The following is a 14,991-nucleotide window of genomic DNA, read 5'->3' as shown; positions in this document are numbered from 1 at the left end:
ATAAATTATAATCATCTCATGTTGCACAAAGTATAATATTTTGAAAACTAGCCTCAAATTTAGCCAAATAAGCAATCAAGTTCAGCGTAATTTACCAAATGAAAATAGCGTCACCAATTTTCTTTTTCAATTTAACAACTTTGAAGTGCAAGTTCACTCTGTAATACATTTCAATTGTTTTTCATTAACTCGCTTTTGATAGCATTATCTTAAATTAGCTTAAAATGGGAGTTTAATGCGTTCTTGACAACTAGCAATTTGGCATTTCGACCAAAGACTTGATGCCGAATTGCTTGACAACGTCCTTGTGAAAAGAAATGTGATTGATCATTGTAATTAATAGACATAATCAGATATCAATGCAAGACGTTTTTTAAGCTAATTTGACTTAAGACTCAATCGTCTCTCTGCAAAAATATCCGGCGGACTGTCAAAGAACGATTAATTTTACGCTAATATGCCCCTTTACGAACACCTCCCAGCGCTTGTATCTTTGAACTGGCGAGATAAAACAGTAAACTGCTAGCAAAGCGGGACATATATTTCCATGACTCTCGCACATTTTTCATCAAATGCAAACAGGCCACTGGAGCTGTTTGCTGGAGGTAAACACCACTCATCGCTGCTGTGATCTGCCACACTCACTTTGACTTATTTATGTATTTGGATTCATCTCCAAAGACTTCGAAGTACACTGGGATTAGGCACATATAAGCATTTCCTGCTTCATTTCTCTGCCTATAATCCTGTATAGCTATAGATAGTTTATTTCTATTAAAGGCCTATGCATACGCAGTTTAAAGAATGTGAAAAACATCATTTGTTAGAATAAAAGTCAAGTATGCCCTGTATCTCCTTAAATTGAAGTGTGTACAATCATTGTCACAAAGTCTGTTTTATAGATTGTGTATTGGAGCAAGGGATCAAAAGTTCCTATTTTTTATTTTGTAAGGCTGTTGTCTTATCATGTTCTTAACAAATGAATGTTTCCCTTAAGTGCCTTATTTAAGATGCAATATGTAACTTTTTACATGTGTCCATGGAGATGGCATTATGTTTATCTATTCTTATCTATTTTATTCATTTTTTTATTGTTCAAATAAACTTTATATAACATGCATTCTTACTTTGAGCGATGTCGCCTCTCCACAGATCTGACCTAAAACTTGACCTGGTGGCATTGTCTGCTACTGAATACCATACTTTGGAACATTCCAGGCAAAGCAATAGCATCTCCTTGGAGACAAAAAAAAGTGGCAAATCCTTGGCCGGAAAAGCTTCATAGTGCACCTTAATATTTGTAATAGAAATTCCTTCAGATCCAAGCAACTAAGTGTGAATACTGCAAAGGCTTGTCCTATTCACTTCTCTGGATAATCACCCTTTCTGCTTCTGTGCCTGCATTAACCTTCTTTATCACGGCTTTCTGAACAACCCTTTTGATACGGGTACTGTAGCTTTCCAAGGAAGTCAGCCATCGACAGTGGCTTTTATCAGGTTAGACTATCTAAGCTGTGGAATTTTAAGCACAACCGTTTGCAGTTCCGTGCGCCGGAAAACACCTGCATCTTATCAAAGTTGTCAGATAGGGGTAAGATCCTGGCGATTTTACTGCACGACCTGGAAACTCCCCACCGTGGGTTTGATGGCCTATGAACCCTTAAACTTCTCGATACTAGCCATGTGTAGAGATTTTTCTGGTGAAATTCGTAGAGCAATAAAAAAGGATGTAGCATGTACTTTGAACTGCGCAGTCTAATGTGGGTCAGAGATGTAGCGCATGCATATTCCGAAAGCCGTTTCATCTGCAATTGCAAAGTTAAAATTCCCCTGGTACACGCTTAATTTCATCTACTTCCTTCACACTTATTTATTTAATATTCATAACCTTTAATATTCTACGACATGGTGAAAGTGAAGATTTCAGAGAGCGAAAAAAAAGAAAAAAGCCAAACTTTTCATTCCAGTGGCATCATAGTCAAGTTTTCCCTAATGACTGCATTTTAAAGATGGAGGAGGAGGAGCAGAGACGAGCAGTGAGCAGTCACCCAAGTTTGCTGTCTTAACATTTCAGCCGCTAAGAATAAAAAGACCATGGATATTTTGCTGAGACTAAAATAATGAGAAATGGCCCAATGTTTTCCACAAAATTTGCTGATTGTATATTACCACCTTGTTGATCTGTTCCTGTCTGCTTCTCTAAATCAAATATGTAGTCGCAATAAGTAGACCTGTCACTGTAGCTACTATATCGAATCATATAATATATAATTTGGGATCAATATTTACATTTTCTTTGCACTACTGAAAATGTTTTAGTTCTTTTTTGGCTATATTGTCCCGATCCAGTTGGTAAACTGTAAAAAAAAATCATAATTAAAAACAGAACTATGGTGTTTTAGCCTTAATAAAACTAGCATGGTCCTTATATTTACATAGTGACACATGCAACTTCTAAAACTAATACACCAAAATATGTTGTCAGTGCTTTTATCATACTATTATTTGTCATGTTGGTTTGCTATGATCAGGTACATTTTTACTTTTGTTGATGTTGGTTCACTGATTTTCCACCAGTATTTTTTCTCAAATTATAATTTTAAGTTCCAAATTTGACTCAGAGATGCTTTACAAAACAAAAAAAAAACATCAGCTGGAGCCAGCGCTGGATACGGTGGCCCTCCCCTCTCCCAGTCAGCCTCTCCCCATGTGTGCTTTGAAATAGAACAACCCCTAGTGATGCGCCGCTCACTGGGGCCTCTGTGTAAAATAACACTTCAACTGAAAGCCAATTAGTGCTTACATTATTTTGATGCCGGATCCATTATTAATAGCACCTTTCTTTCTCTCTCTTTGCCCCCCCCTTTCTCCCTCTATCACCATTCCACTACCCCCTACGACCTCTCTATCCTCCCTTCCTTCCTCTCTTCTTTCCCCCTTTCTCTTCTGTCTTCCAGACCGAGAACTACTCCATCGACACCAGCTACGTGAACAGCAGAGCCCATCTCATTAAAAGGTATGTCTTGATTAGAAACGTTGTTACCATTGTTATCTGTAATTGTTTTTATCTCATTAGGCTACGGTTACACATGATGCCCTCCTGCATGTGTTCCGGCATGTAGTTCAATTACTACGGTGCAGAGGGCGGGGGACTTCTCGCAGGGAGGGATTAAAAGGCAACTCTCTGTATTGCATCCAAAATACGTGTTATCAAATTATAACGCAGTAAAATGAGGCAATGGCTTTCATATTTCATATTTAGAGCTGAAGTTGTTGCTAGTGCATAATGGTGTTTATTAACTGAGCGCAGAGAGCGGGGAAACAGATGTGGAGTTGATTTAGGTGTGTCTCGTGAGGATAGGCAGTTTGAACGTTTTCATAAACAAGTGCAGTGAGATAAGCCTATATAGGTGTCTCGTCAGGTTAGGCAGTACACAGGCTTGGTATTTAAAGTTGCAAACAACATAATATCCAGTTTTTATTCTGCTCAAAACCTGATAACCCTGTAGTTTAGATCTGTATAAACTTGTATTAGTTTGTCAATTCATATTTCGGTCTTTTTGTCAATTCACCTGGATGTGTTTAAAATGTGAACTTTGAACAGAATCTGTTATTAAAACATAAATTGCAAATCTAATAGCAATGTGTATCAGAAAAATATGAATTAGGTATTTTCTCTAAATCATTCCACTCTAATTTGCTGTGAAAGGGTGCTTTGCTATACATCTATTCATTACTATCGAAACTATTCCACTATAGAAAGAGTTTTTAAAGCAGATACTTTCATAATACATGTTGAGTAAAAGTGATTTCTAGACGCACAAACTAAAAGTCTAGTATGGATTATGAAACATGTATATTCTGTGCAGTTTTCTCCACATTTAGCGGCATCGAGAACCCAAATATTACCCAAGCTATTCCTCCTGTTTCCTCTACCCTGCTGTATTTTCAAAAGCCTACCTTTAACAAAATACTATTTTTATCGATCACATTCCCCTCAAATCCAACCCAGTATTGACAAACCGTAACATGGCATCCTAACTTACCTACTTCACCTCTCCTCTCTCCTACACAACCCTGGAGTTTTCAAAACAAACCAAACATCCAAACTTCAAACCCACAAGTTTTAGATTTCAAATCCAATACGGCTTCCTGCATGTTTTCAACTGTTGGCTGTTATCAGTGGAAATCAAATAGTGAATGTGGGCTTAGTCTGACAGGATAAAACCGAGGAATGCAGGTCAGGAGCAGGATAAGAGGTCATAGTATAACTCCCAGAACCGCAGACTGCACTGTAACTGAGCCCTACCTTGAGAGCACAGTCCTCCCTTGTTACCTGCAGCCAAGAACCACAAAGCCCTCTCTCTCTTGTCTCTGCCTGTCCTTTGCTCTTTTGAAAGGCCATTATAGCAATTTCTGTGCCTTAAAAGAATCCGCCCCTCTCATCCGCATTAATGTAAACAAAGAGCATTCAAGTGTGCGCCAACTACAAAGCGGGGCCCTCAGGATCCGGCTGCATAGGCCAGGGTCCGGGACAGGTGCAATTACAGTGATAACATCAGAGAGGCATTAGCTCCACCGCAGAGGCTCCTTTCTCCTGGCAGCATACCGGAGGAAGGTCTGGGAATGCGGCTAAAGCTGGCTCCTCTGTGTCCTTCAGGCCGTCTTCACCTTCAAATGTGTGTTTGCTCACTTCTGTTTACTCTAGCCACTCTTCAATCTCCCACCGGACCCCCTGCGCCATTCTATATGAAAGCGTAGAGATTTTGTAGATATATAGACCTCGCTTAAGCTAAAATGAGAGTGGGAGCATCTTAAAGGTGGAGGAGAAAGGAAATAGAAAGAAAATATGTAATATGTCAAGATTTTGTTAAAAACTGAAACTAATTATGTAATATTAAGCCAGCCATATACATCAGTTTTTTAGTAGTCTAGAAGTTAAGTCTTTTTGTGCTAGTTTCTTGCATTAGGAAGGGCATCTGCCGTAAAACATATGCAGCTAAACAGTGACTCAATTAGTAAATATTCCATTCATTTTTCCCATAGATTTTCAAAACAAAAACAATATTAATTGAAAGATTGAGAGATCCAACTTTAAAATTTTTATTTCAAATCTGTTCAGGCAACTCTAAACCTAAACTATAGACGGACAAAAATGTGTATGGACATCACTGGTTAGTTTCTGGCATGCCTGTAAACTGTTATTATTTGAGTCTATGGGAAAAAGGACTGGGCCATTTCTTTTGTAATGTCAGTGGGCTTTGATTGCCGCTTTCAAAAACAAATAAATACATCAGCCAATGTGCACAGTCATTGCAGTACACTGTACAAGTTTCAGGCCGTAAATGAGTTGCAGAAACGCAGCATTCATTTCCATATGTTATTGACGTGCGCCTGCATTCTCCGAAACCCAATATGCTGTCTATCAATATACACAGATGGATAAATCCCATACTTCTTCCTCCTACGGCGACAACACATGTTTGAATCTTCACCCTATTTAGCGTTGTTTGTAAAGCAGAATTTGTTCCAGTGGGATGAAAATCAAATGAAGGGAAATCACGCTGTTCCTTTGCAGCTGTTGACTGTGGCGCCCCCTCCCATGCACCAGCCTCTTTATTGACTGCGGGTCCCAGACAAGACAGATGCTGCGTTTGTGTGCTTCCAGAGCTCGCCTGCATCCATCTTCCTCGGAATTCCTGATTACGGCAGTATTTGTTTGATTGTTGTGAGCGAGGGCTTCCTGTTTGTCCGATGTGATGTCCTTGAAGCTCGGTGCATCCATCCAAAATGTCTGTTCCCTGTCCAAAACAACCCGAGCAGACGCAGTTATCTCCAAGGGTCACTTCAATCAAAAAGCCTCACAGTAGATTATAAGTTTGTGTGGAGAAATGTGGAGGGAGTCGAAACAGTCAACAATAAGGGAATTTATTTGAAATCTGTTTTGCTTAATGTAAAAAGTGATTGAATTTTACACATGCATGATCTAAGAGTTAACTCACCTACACTACCAGTCAAAAGTCTGGACTCACCCTGTTATTCAGTTTTTTTGTTTTTTTTCTATACAATTCCCCGCATTTGATATACATACAGAAGACATCAATTATATGAAGTAAGATGTATGGAATTATGTAGCAAATCAGAAACTCTCCTAAATATTTTTCAATAAAACAAAGGATGGCTAATTTGAATATAAAAGTAGTACTAATGTATAGGGCTGGGTATCATTAAGAAGTGTCCGATACAATACATACCCCGATACATAGACCACTAGGGGTGTGCAAAAATATTGAAATATCGATATATTGTATTGTTTCATGTGATGATACAGAATCGTTATCATGGGCTGCTGTATTGATATATCGCCATGTGTTTTTTGTTGCTTGTTTAGAGGAAGGAAATTCGTTTATGCAGCACATTTGACATTTTCACTGTTTTGATGATTAAAATGGGTGTGTTGCATATTAATTTTGCAGAAGTGGTTTAACAAAGAAATAGTATCACAGACATGATTAAGCCTTTATTTGTACTGAACCGTAACCGTAATATATCGAATCGTATTGAATCGAAGAAGCACTCTATCGAGGTATGCATCGTATTGTGGCCTATGTATCGAGGTATGTATTGTATCGCCAACTTCTTAATGATACCCAGCCCTGTAGGCCACGATACATTCATACATATCTCATACAGTGAGCTTTCGATTCGATACGCTATATTTCAAATCAATTCAATACAGTTCAATAAAAAGTAATGTCTAAATCATGGCTGTGATACTAAAAGTCTTTGTTAAACCACTTCTTGTGCAAAGTTCATATGAAACACACCCATTTTAATCATGAAAACAATTAAAATGTGAAATGTGTTGCATAAATTAGTTTCCTTCCACTGAACAAGCAACAAAACTGTAACACTGTAACAAAAAATATACCAAAAACTACTCTTGGCGATATATCAATACAGCAGCTCCCGATATCGATCAATATTTTTGTATACCCATATTATTGTAGTTATTTAACTTATTTTGTCTTTGCTACTTAATTCCATATATCTTGCTTCATATATTTGATGTCTCTGTATGTATACAATGTCAAAAGTGAAAAACATATACAATTAAAACACTGAATGAGATGGTGTGTCCAAACTTCAACTGGTAGCGTACATCACCTTTTGTGCACAAATTAGGAAAATTACCTTGTGTGATTTTTTTTCTCCATGTGTTTTGGATTGTACAAATAAATTTAAGGTTTAATCGACATCTTGCGCTACAATGGCAGATATAACATAAAATAAAACAAAAAAAGGCCAAAATTCTAAACAGTTTTGCACAATTTAGTTAGTACAAAGTATGCAAATATCTTGTCTTTTTATTCTCATGTACCCAATTTTGTTTTTCATCTTGTGGGAATTGCGCCTCATTCAAAATTAGTTATATAATCAACAGTAAAATCATTAGTAGGCGGGTGCAGTGCGGTTGAGTGATTGGCTAATTAGGATGCAAGGAGGTTGGTAAGTGTTCAATTCTTGAGCGTGTTTTGGGAAAAATTATGCCAATACAGAATAAATGTAAATAGTTTTGTGCGTCATTGGTACCCTGCCTGAGGCCAAAATGCATAATAATTTACATCTGTTATAAACTATTGAAAATGTTTAAAGCCAAACGACCAAATCCTCAACAACTCAATCCAAGAAGCATCCAACTTGTCTTTTCGATTTATACAGCGTCAATGCCTGTACAAACATCACAGGGAGGGCATGGCAACCTGTCAACTTAGACATCCAATTTCTGAAGAAGACAGGAGATTGAGTTAGTGTGACGCCATGTTATTTGACAGTTAATCAACATATCCCTCTCTCCTCTGCTCCCCCTGCTGGCCCCCATGTAGCACGTCCACCTTCAAAGACCTGGAGGGAAACAGCCTGAAGGACAGCGGGCACGAGGAGAGCGACCAGACAGACAGCGAGCACGACGTCCAGAGAGGCCACTACGTCGACACGGCGGTCAACGATGTGCTCAACATGACGGCGCCCCCTAATGTGTGCCAGCTGCCAGAGCAAGGTAAGGAGAGAGCTCGCTGTGAAGCAGGGCCAGTGCTTTATCATGCCAAAATAACAGAGGGTCATTGACTTCAGTGGAGATTTGTGAGGCTGGGGATTCCTTAGAAAAGTAGTTGGGTTTGTGGAGTTGAGCCAAGTATGAGTAAGGATTCAGGGCTGTGGTCAAAAGGAATGCACCGATCTGATACTGGTATCGGATATCAATGCCAATACTGAAATATTCGCTGGATTGGACATCTGTTTCCAAATATTGGTTCAGGCAATTTCCTGGTTTGACATTTAAATTGATGTAATAAGACTATTTACAAGTTGTTGGCCCAATTTATTTTTGCTTGGACGCTTATTTAGACCAAATTGTTCAGCAGTTACTTGAGAGATAAACCACAGCTACATAACGCATTTGGATCAGGTTTGTCTTATTTTATGGTTTCGTTTTAAGGAAATGCTGTTGTCTGTCCTCACTGGTACAGTTGATATCGAATATCGGCAGATACTTAAAGCAATAATATTGATAGTGGTATAAGAACTGAACAAAAAGCTGCATCAGTGCATCCCTAGTTGTCAGACTAGTTACAGACTAATGAGTTGCCATGTTTTGAAGAAATAAAGAAAGAATTATTTTACTTGCGTGTAAGTTAAAGGTTCAGTACGTAACTTTCTGGAGGTGACATTGAAAGCTAAAACCGCACTTCTGATTTGGTTTCTGTGGAGATGTAAGCCCACTAAGAGTAAGGATGTTTTTAGTTCAATAAACAAAAAAATGAAAATGCTTATGCTTTTGAACCTTCAAATGAAAATTACTTATAATACTATTTATATTAAGATATATATGCATACAAGTTTGACCTGGTCCTGTGTATGCTTGTACACTGACATTGAAATGAATGGTTGTCTGTAAGACTACAATTACTGTTCCTCTCATTTCCTTTGGTATTCTGAGCTCGAATTTGAATGATGACAATAACAACAATATATTTAAGTATGCCATTCACCAACATGAAGCATCGCCTTTCTGTGAAGCCAACGAAATAGCCTTGAGCAGAGGTGTATTCCTGAGTCTACTTTTATGTTGCATGTTATTTGTATTACCCAGTCTTCAGACTAGCACCGTGCACCATTCTTGCTTTTGAAGTCCAGGCTTGAGCAGCTAATGTAGGGAAGCTCTTAGTGCAGATTCTATCTTTTGATTCTGGCTAAGGCATCATTATTGACTGATGGTTGCCTGTCGTTTTTTTGCCTGATGGGTGGTGGAGTCTCACATGTGCAAAGGAATAGTAGCAATTAGTTTCCTAAAGGTACAAGGTGCATATCTACATATCTCCGCGTGGGCGTCATCCATTATTCAGCATTAAGCAGTGAATTAATGTTGATGTTTCCGTTGGTTTAAAAATTTGCTTGGCAGAAGTCATGAAAGGGGTCATTGTGGTTGGTAGCTGCTGCCAGTGAGGCTATAAGGGAGAGATAGAGTGGAGGAATAAGATGGTGAGCTAAAATGGTCTACTATATTCACCTGAGGGTATTTACGAAGCTGCAGGAGGGAACACCATATGCACAGGTGCGATGGCTCAGTGGGTCCCCAGAAGTAAGAATGGCTCACAAAGGTAATTTTGCATGAATGAAGGAGGAACACGGACTTCCCTGAAAATGGCTTTCTCCCTCCTTCTGACCAATGTAGTGCTCTAGATAAGCAAGCTATATTTAGATTAGCCTCATATAACATGCGATTTTTCTTTCGCCCTAGTAAGGCTCTCTACATTTCTCTCTCTCTCATGGAAGTATCTTTAATGAACATAGACAACAAAATAGAGCCTAACTTTTAAAAATGTGATTATGAATGAGTTTTTCCCTTGTCCATTTTAATCAGCGTCTTGAGATGTACGGACCAGACATGTGCTTGTCTTTGCCTTTTACTCAACCAGATGCTTCACAGTTTGACTGGGATAATAGAACATACACTATATGCTAATGAGAATGGAACATGTCCAATGGAGCTTCTTTCATTGCAGCTATTTAGCAATGACGTAGCTGACAATGTCTGTATAGGTCAGAAAGTATGGTGACCATTACAATCAAGTCAGTGTTCCCCTCTGCAACATCGGACAGTAATGAACAATGAAAAGTGCATTTGCTGACTATTGGTTGCCAGCAGTAATTACTTTACAGGCTGCAAAAATCCAGCGCCTGTAAAAATGCATGCTGACAGGTCCACTAGTAGTGGGATCTCATTATTGGAGACAATTAGAAATGATGTACATGAAGAATATTACAAGTGGGGAGAGCTCTCCGAGGCAGTTCTTTTTTCATTAACACCACCCATGATTGTATCTTCAGCAAAATGGATGCATGCCTCTTGAATGTGTAATGTGGAACACATTGCTGGTAAACACAAGAGGCTATTTCACTGCCATGTCCATTCCCTTTGACCAATAGATGATAACAAACTGCCTGCTTGGAATTACAATTAGCCTGGGTTACTTTATTGGAGTCTTTTTTTCTCTGGCCATCTCCGGGCTTAGTGCTCCATGGACGGCAATTTTCTCCTGCAAGGATTTAACAAAATGGCTTCGGCAGAATCTTCTGCCTTTGTTTGAAAAGTCAGCGAGCGGCGGTGGTCACACTAGAGAGTAATGAGAAGCTGTTCATAATTATTAAATGAATTGGCCAAAGATCCTTACACGTTCAGAAATGTAATGACATAGCAAATGAAATCGTCCCTATTACCATCTCAACTGTCTAATTACATGGTTAAAGGGTATGTTGGGCTAGCGGAGATGAGCAGATTTAGCATGACGCACAGCTCAGTTTGTTAATGTGTCATTTTCAGTTATGAACACTATCTCTCTGGAAATTTCTTTAGCATAAGTAGTCATAAAATCTATTATGTGTGGTTCTTGAGCCTGTAATTCCCATAATGTAATCCAGCAATGTTGGATTACGGTTATACAAGATTTCTTAATCTGACATTCAAGGTGCCCTTTGGATGGATTGGCCCCCATTGTGACTACTTCAAGGTTTTAACATACTGTCAAAAAATAAATGTCTGTATTACAATTAGCTGGTGGGACTGGAAGAAGAAATGATTAGTAGGTATTTTAAAGGTGCATTGTGTAACTTTTCTGGTGAAGGGTCCGTCAAATGCTTTTCTCTGATGAGATGTTATTGCTTTGTCTGGAATGTTTCACAGTTTGGTACTGTACCTTTCTATCTTCATGCAGACCAAACCAGACCAAGTTAAAGGTCAGATCTGTGGAGAGGCGACCCCCGCTCACAGTCAGAATGCCTATTTTTCTAGATATTTTCGAGCTATAAAACCATCTGTAATTGAAAACATGTAAAGTACAGCTGTTTAATGTCACACTGTGGAACATTCCAAGCAGAGCAATGACATTCATATCCATAGAAACAAGTAGGTAATGGACCTTCCAATAGAAAAGTTACACAGTGCACCTTTAACCATGGAACTTAAAAAATGTATGTGGTGAATTGTGTCTTAGATTTACTTGAGTGACAGTGTAGCTTTAATTAAATGTATTTATTTGTTTTTTCCTAATTCAAATTACTATGATACAATACATACTACTACTTGTGCATTCAGATCTAAACTTCTTAGATGTCAGATACTGCATGGACAATTTCTTCACTAAGGAATGATCATAAATGTCTGGAAACAAACAAAATGTATGCTAACCACCCCGCTGCTCTGCTCCCATCGGGGACCCAGAGCATTGCATAGTGCACCTCTTCTGCCAGCTTAAGTGCCAAACATGTCGAGAGCCTGCAATTGCCAAAGGACAACAAACCAAAGATAGAAAGCGCCTTGTTTTTTAGTCTTTGCTTTTATTGTTCTTGTTTTCTTGCGTTGATAACAACTCAGAACAAAGGGACTGAGAAGAATTGAGGAGGATGGGTTAAACTGAGGGGCTTCCTCAGTGCAAATGTTTACCATTCCCACTGCCATGTAAAAAGGTGTTGTTTGCCCAGGAGACAAGCCATTACTTAGAGCACAAAGAGGTCCCAGATTTCCATCATCTCGTAAGGCTTTCAAATGGGAATGTGTATGACAACATGCAGCTGCTAACTAACCTAGTTCCCTATTGCAATTACTCACTTGATATCAGTTTGTAGTTGTTATATTTGGCCGTTCTTTGTAGCCTCATCCGTAGTCATTTTTCATCTGAGACTCTTGTACCAGTTTGTAGCAAGGTACCAAAAAATACATTCTAAACTCTTGTGAACTGAACTATGTGTTGATTTATGCCTGAATGACACAAAGGTTACACTGGCTTTGGGAATTTTCGATTACATGTGCACCATAATAAAACGTCGGAAAAGCATTTGGGTCAGTTTAAAGATCGCAATTAGACAACTTAGTCACGGATATAATCTTGCCAAGCTTTTACATGACATCTTCTCATCTGTTCAGTCAAACTTCTGTATTAGCCTGTGTGCCAAGGTAATGTTCAACTATCAAGAGAGGCCATGAGTCTAAAAGAGGTAGTCTGACCTGGGTTTTTTTCAGTCTGGGTTGAATCAGAGAAATATGTGGAGAACAAATTGCTTGAAATCTTTTTGAATTTACACAGGCAAGAAATGGATAATATCACTATACTTTAAGATGAGGCGCTGAAGACTTATACTGAAGGAATCCCTCTTTATCTTTATAAGCATGTCTGTGAAGTTGGAGGGGATTTGGTTGATATGTTCGCGACATACTAGCTTTGGCTCCGTAGCACCATTAGTGTCAAGGGAAGGGCCTCCAAGGGGCTGGTGACAAAGAGAGCGAGATCTGGCTTTTTTTCCCTTTTGATTGTCATAGCTTATGCTTAATTCCCGCCGGATATGGATGAGCCGTGGTTTTTAAGGATTAAGATTGGTGCATTGTTAAATGACTCGAGTTATCTGCGCCGGGAGAATAAGGCAGAGAGTGGCGCCATGGAACACTGTCCGATTTGTGCCGTATTGGTTAAGGTTTGGAGAGAGATTTCCAGGTCAATTGTAAGTGTTCTGAATAAAAACACCTTTTCACAGCTTATTAGACTCAGAGGGATCTTGGAGACTGTTCAATTAGCCTGAGCGGGAACAGACTTCTTTTATTTCTGACATATTTCTTGGTTTTTACCTCTAGAGAGAATTTCTCATCTAACTGTTAGCTCCCTATAGGCATGAGCCTGAAGCTATAGCACACGAATGGAAGCCCCCTCTATGGGTAAAGCCCTTCACTGTATTCCCTTCTTCCATCAGCAGATCCACAGGGCTTCACTGTTCCTAATTGATTTCAGCCCCATGTGCAAACCTTTAAGGCCCCTGTCCTTCTGTCTGTCCGACTCTGCTTCTGCAAACATCACAAACCTCAACTTTGTGCTTGTCAAGCTCTTCCTCCTCTCACCCCTGTTGAATTAAAGAACTAGTAAAGGCACGTCACATGTTCCTGCTGCAAATCTGCCCTAAATTCAATACTGGAACATTTCTCATTTGCAGTTCTGTGATCTACCAAGGAAAACGCTGACAGGTGTCAGAATGAGGAAGGCAACAGGAGCGAGGCTGTGCTGACAACACAGGAGCAGTGCAGACTGAGATGGAGAGATGAGGGAGAGTCTCCTAAGTAGTCTGAGCCATGGAAAAGAAAAAGAGAAACAATCACTCTGACACAGAGAGATTTTTGTACTATTCTGTGAGTCGGAGATAACTCTGAACACGCTTTAGGATTGAGTGATTCTCAAACAACTCTTTATTGAATTAGGCATCAAAACTTGTCTGGTGATTCATACTGACAACAACAAGTGTAGCGTTACAATGTTTTATGATTTGATTAAGGTAGTAAACTCTATACAGAGACCATCCATTTTGATTTGGATTTGCCTAATCTAATGTGGTACCTGTGGATGTAAAATGGCTGACAGTGACAAAGAGCTTGGCACGGTGCGAGCATTAAGGAAGATGGAGTGCGCTCTTCCCCCGTACAGACGCGGTGCGGAGAGCTTGACTAGCAGGTGTAGTGAGCTTTGTAATGAAGCCTCATGATCCAGATTTGTGCCTCTGAGGAGCCCAGACGTGAGGAAATAAAATGTAATTTGGAGCCATGTCCATCTGGGCTCGTCTTCCTTATCGCGCCCTCATCTGCAAATGAAATGGAGACTGGCGGAGGTCGCTGGCACTGTCTTATCCAAATTACACCTAATGCAATAAAACAGAGCTGACCAATATTGATTTTTGCCCCTCGTAAAAATGGCAATCTGCTTTTTAAAACATCTCGCTGCAAGGAGCTATTTCTGTGAAAGCAATGCTGTTTTCCAAAGTCACACCACGGAGGAATTTTTGTTGCATAAGCAAACCAACAACATGTTTTCAAAATAATTTCTTCTTTGGTAAATTCAGAGGGGATGACTTTGCAGATAAGAACGAGGACTGGAAAAGACTTGACATGTTTTGATTCTGTGTGTAATTCTTACAAGTTGCCTCTAGCTTCTCTTCATTCCTCCAACAAGTGCTTCTTCTGAGGTTCAGGCTGCAAACATATAGTGATGTGTTAATGTTCTAATGCCACAGTAGCATAGACCAAAACCTCATTGTGTTTTGGTCTGGCCTGAATATTTCCGACCATATCAAAACATCAGCTGCAATTTTTGCTTCCCAAATAAAGCAAAAATGTAGATTAAGTTCATGTATTTTTTAAAATATGTATTGCATATTTAATTTAGTTTAGAATTGACGAAGTTGTGGTTAAAGTTAAAGTATTACAATTGTGAGCAGATGTTTAAAGTGGGATTCTGCTCTTTGCACTGCACATTGTAAACAAGTGTGGGGGCATTCATTTTGACAGAAGACTGGAATATGAACTTAGAAACTAATACAAGAATTCCACGAAATTCAGAATGTGCTTGTAAAGGTCTAAACAATCACATTTTAGTATATTTTGTTCATGGCAAAGGACAT

The 14,991-nt window shown here is 39.1% G+C and overlaps 1 protein-coding gene across 3 annotated transcripts in view; it reads left to right on the top strand.

The window, feature by feature from the left end:
- pcdh19 (protocadherin 19) overlaps positions 1-14,991 on the top strand; it is an 81,782-nt gene that overhangs the window by 45,799 nt on the left and 20,992 nt on the right. For all 3 annotated transcript variants that reach the window (XM_020923494.2, XM_055159667.1, XM_020923493.2), the window contains exons 3-4: positions 2,958-3,016; positions 7,887-8,059. In XM_020923494.2, coding sequence (XP_020779153.1) covers positions 2,958-3,016; positions 7,887-8,059 — 232 coding nt within the window. The remainder of the gene's footprint in view (positions 1-2,957; positions 3,017-7,886; positions 8,060-14,991) is intronic.

Source organism: Boleophthalmus pectinirostris, unplaced genomic scaffold (assembly GCF_026225935.1).
Source record: "Boleophthalmus pectinirostris isolate CB_2022bp ecotype Guang Dong unplaced genomic scaffold, ASM2622593v1 HiC_scaffold_23, whole genome shotgun sequence".
NCBI lineage: Eukaryota > Metazoa > Chordata > Actinopteri > Gobiiformes > Gobiidae > Boleophthalmus > Boleophthalmus pectinirostris.
This window is presented reverse-complemented; position numbering and strand designations above follow the sequence as displayed.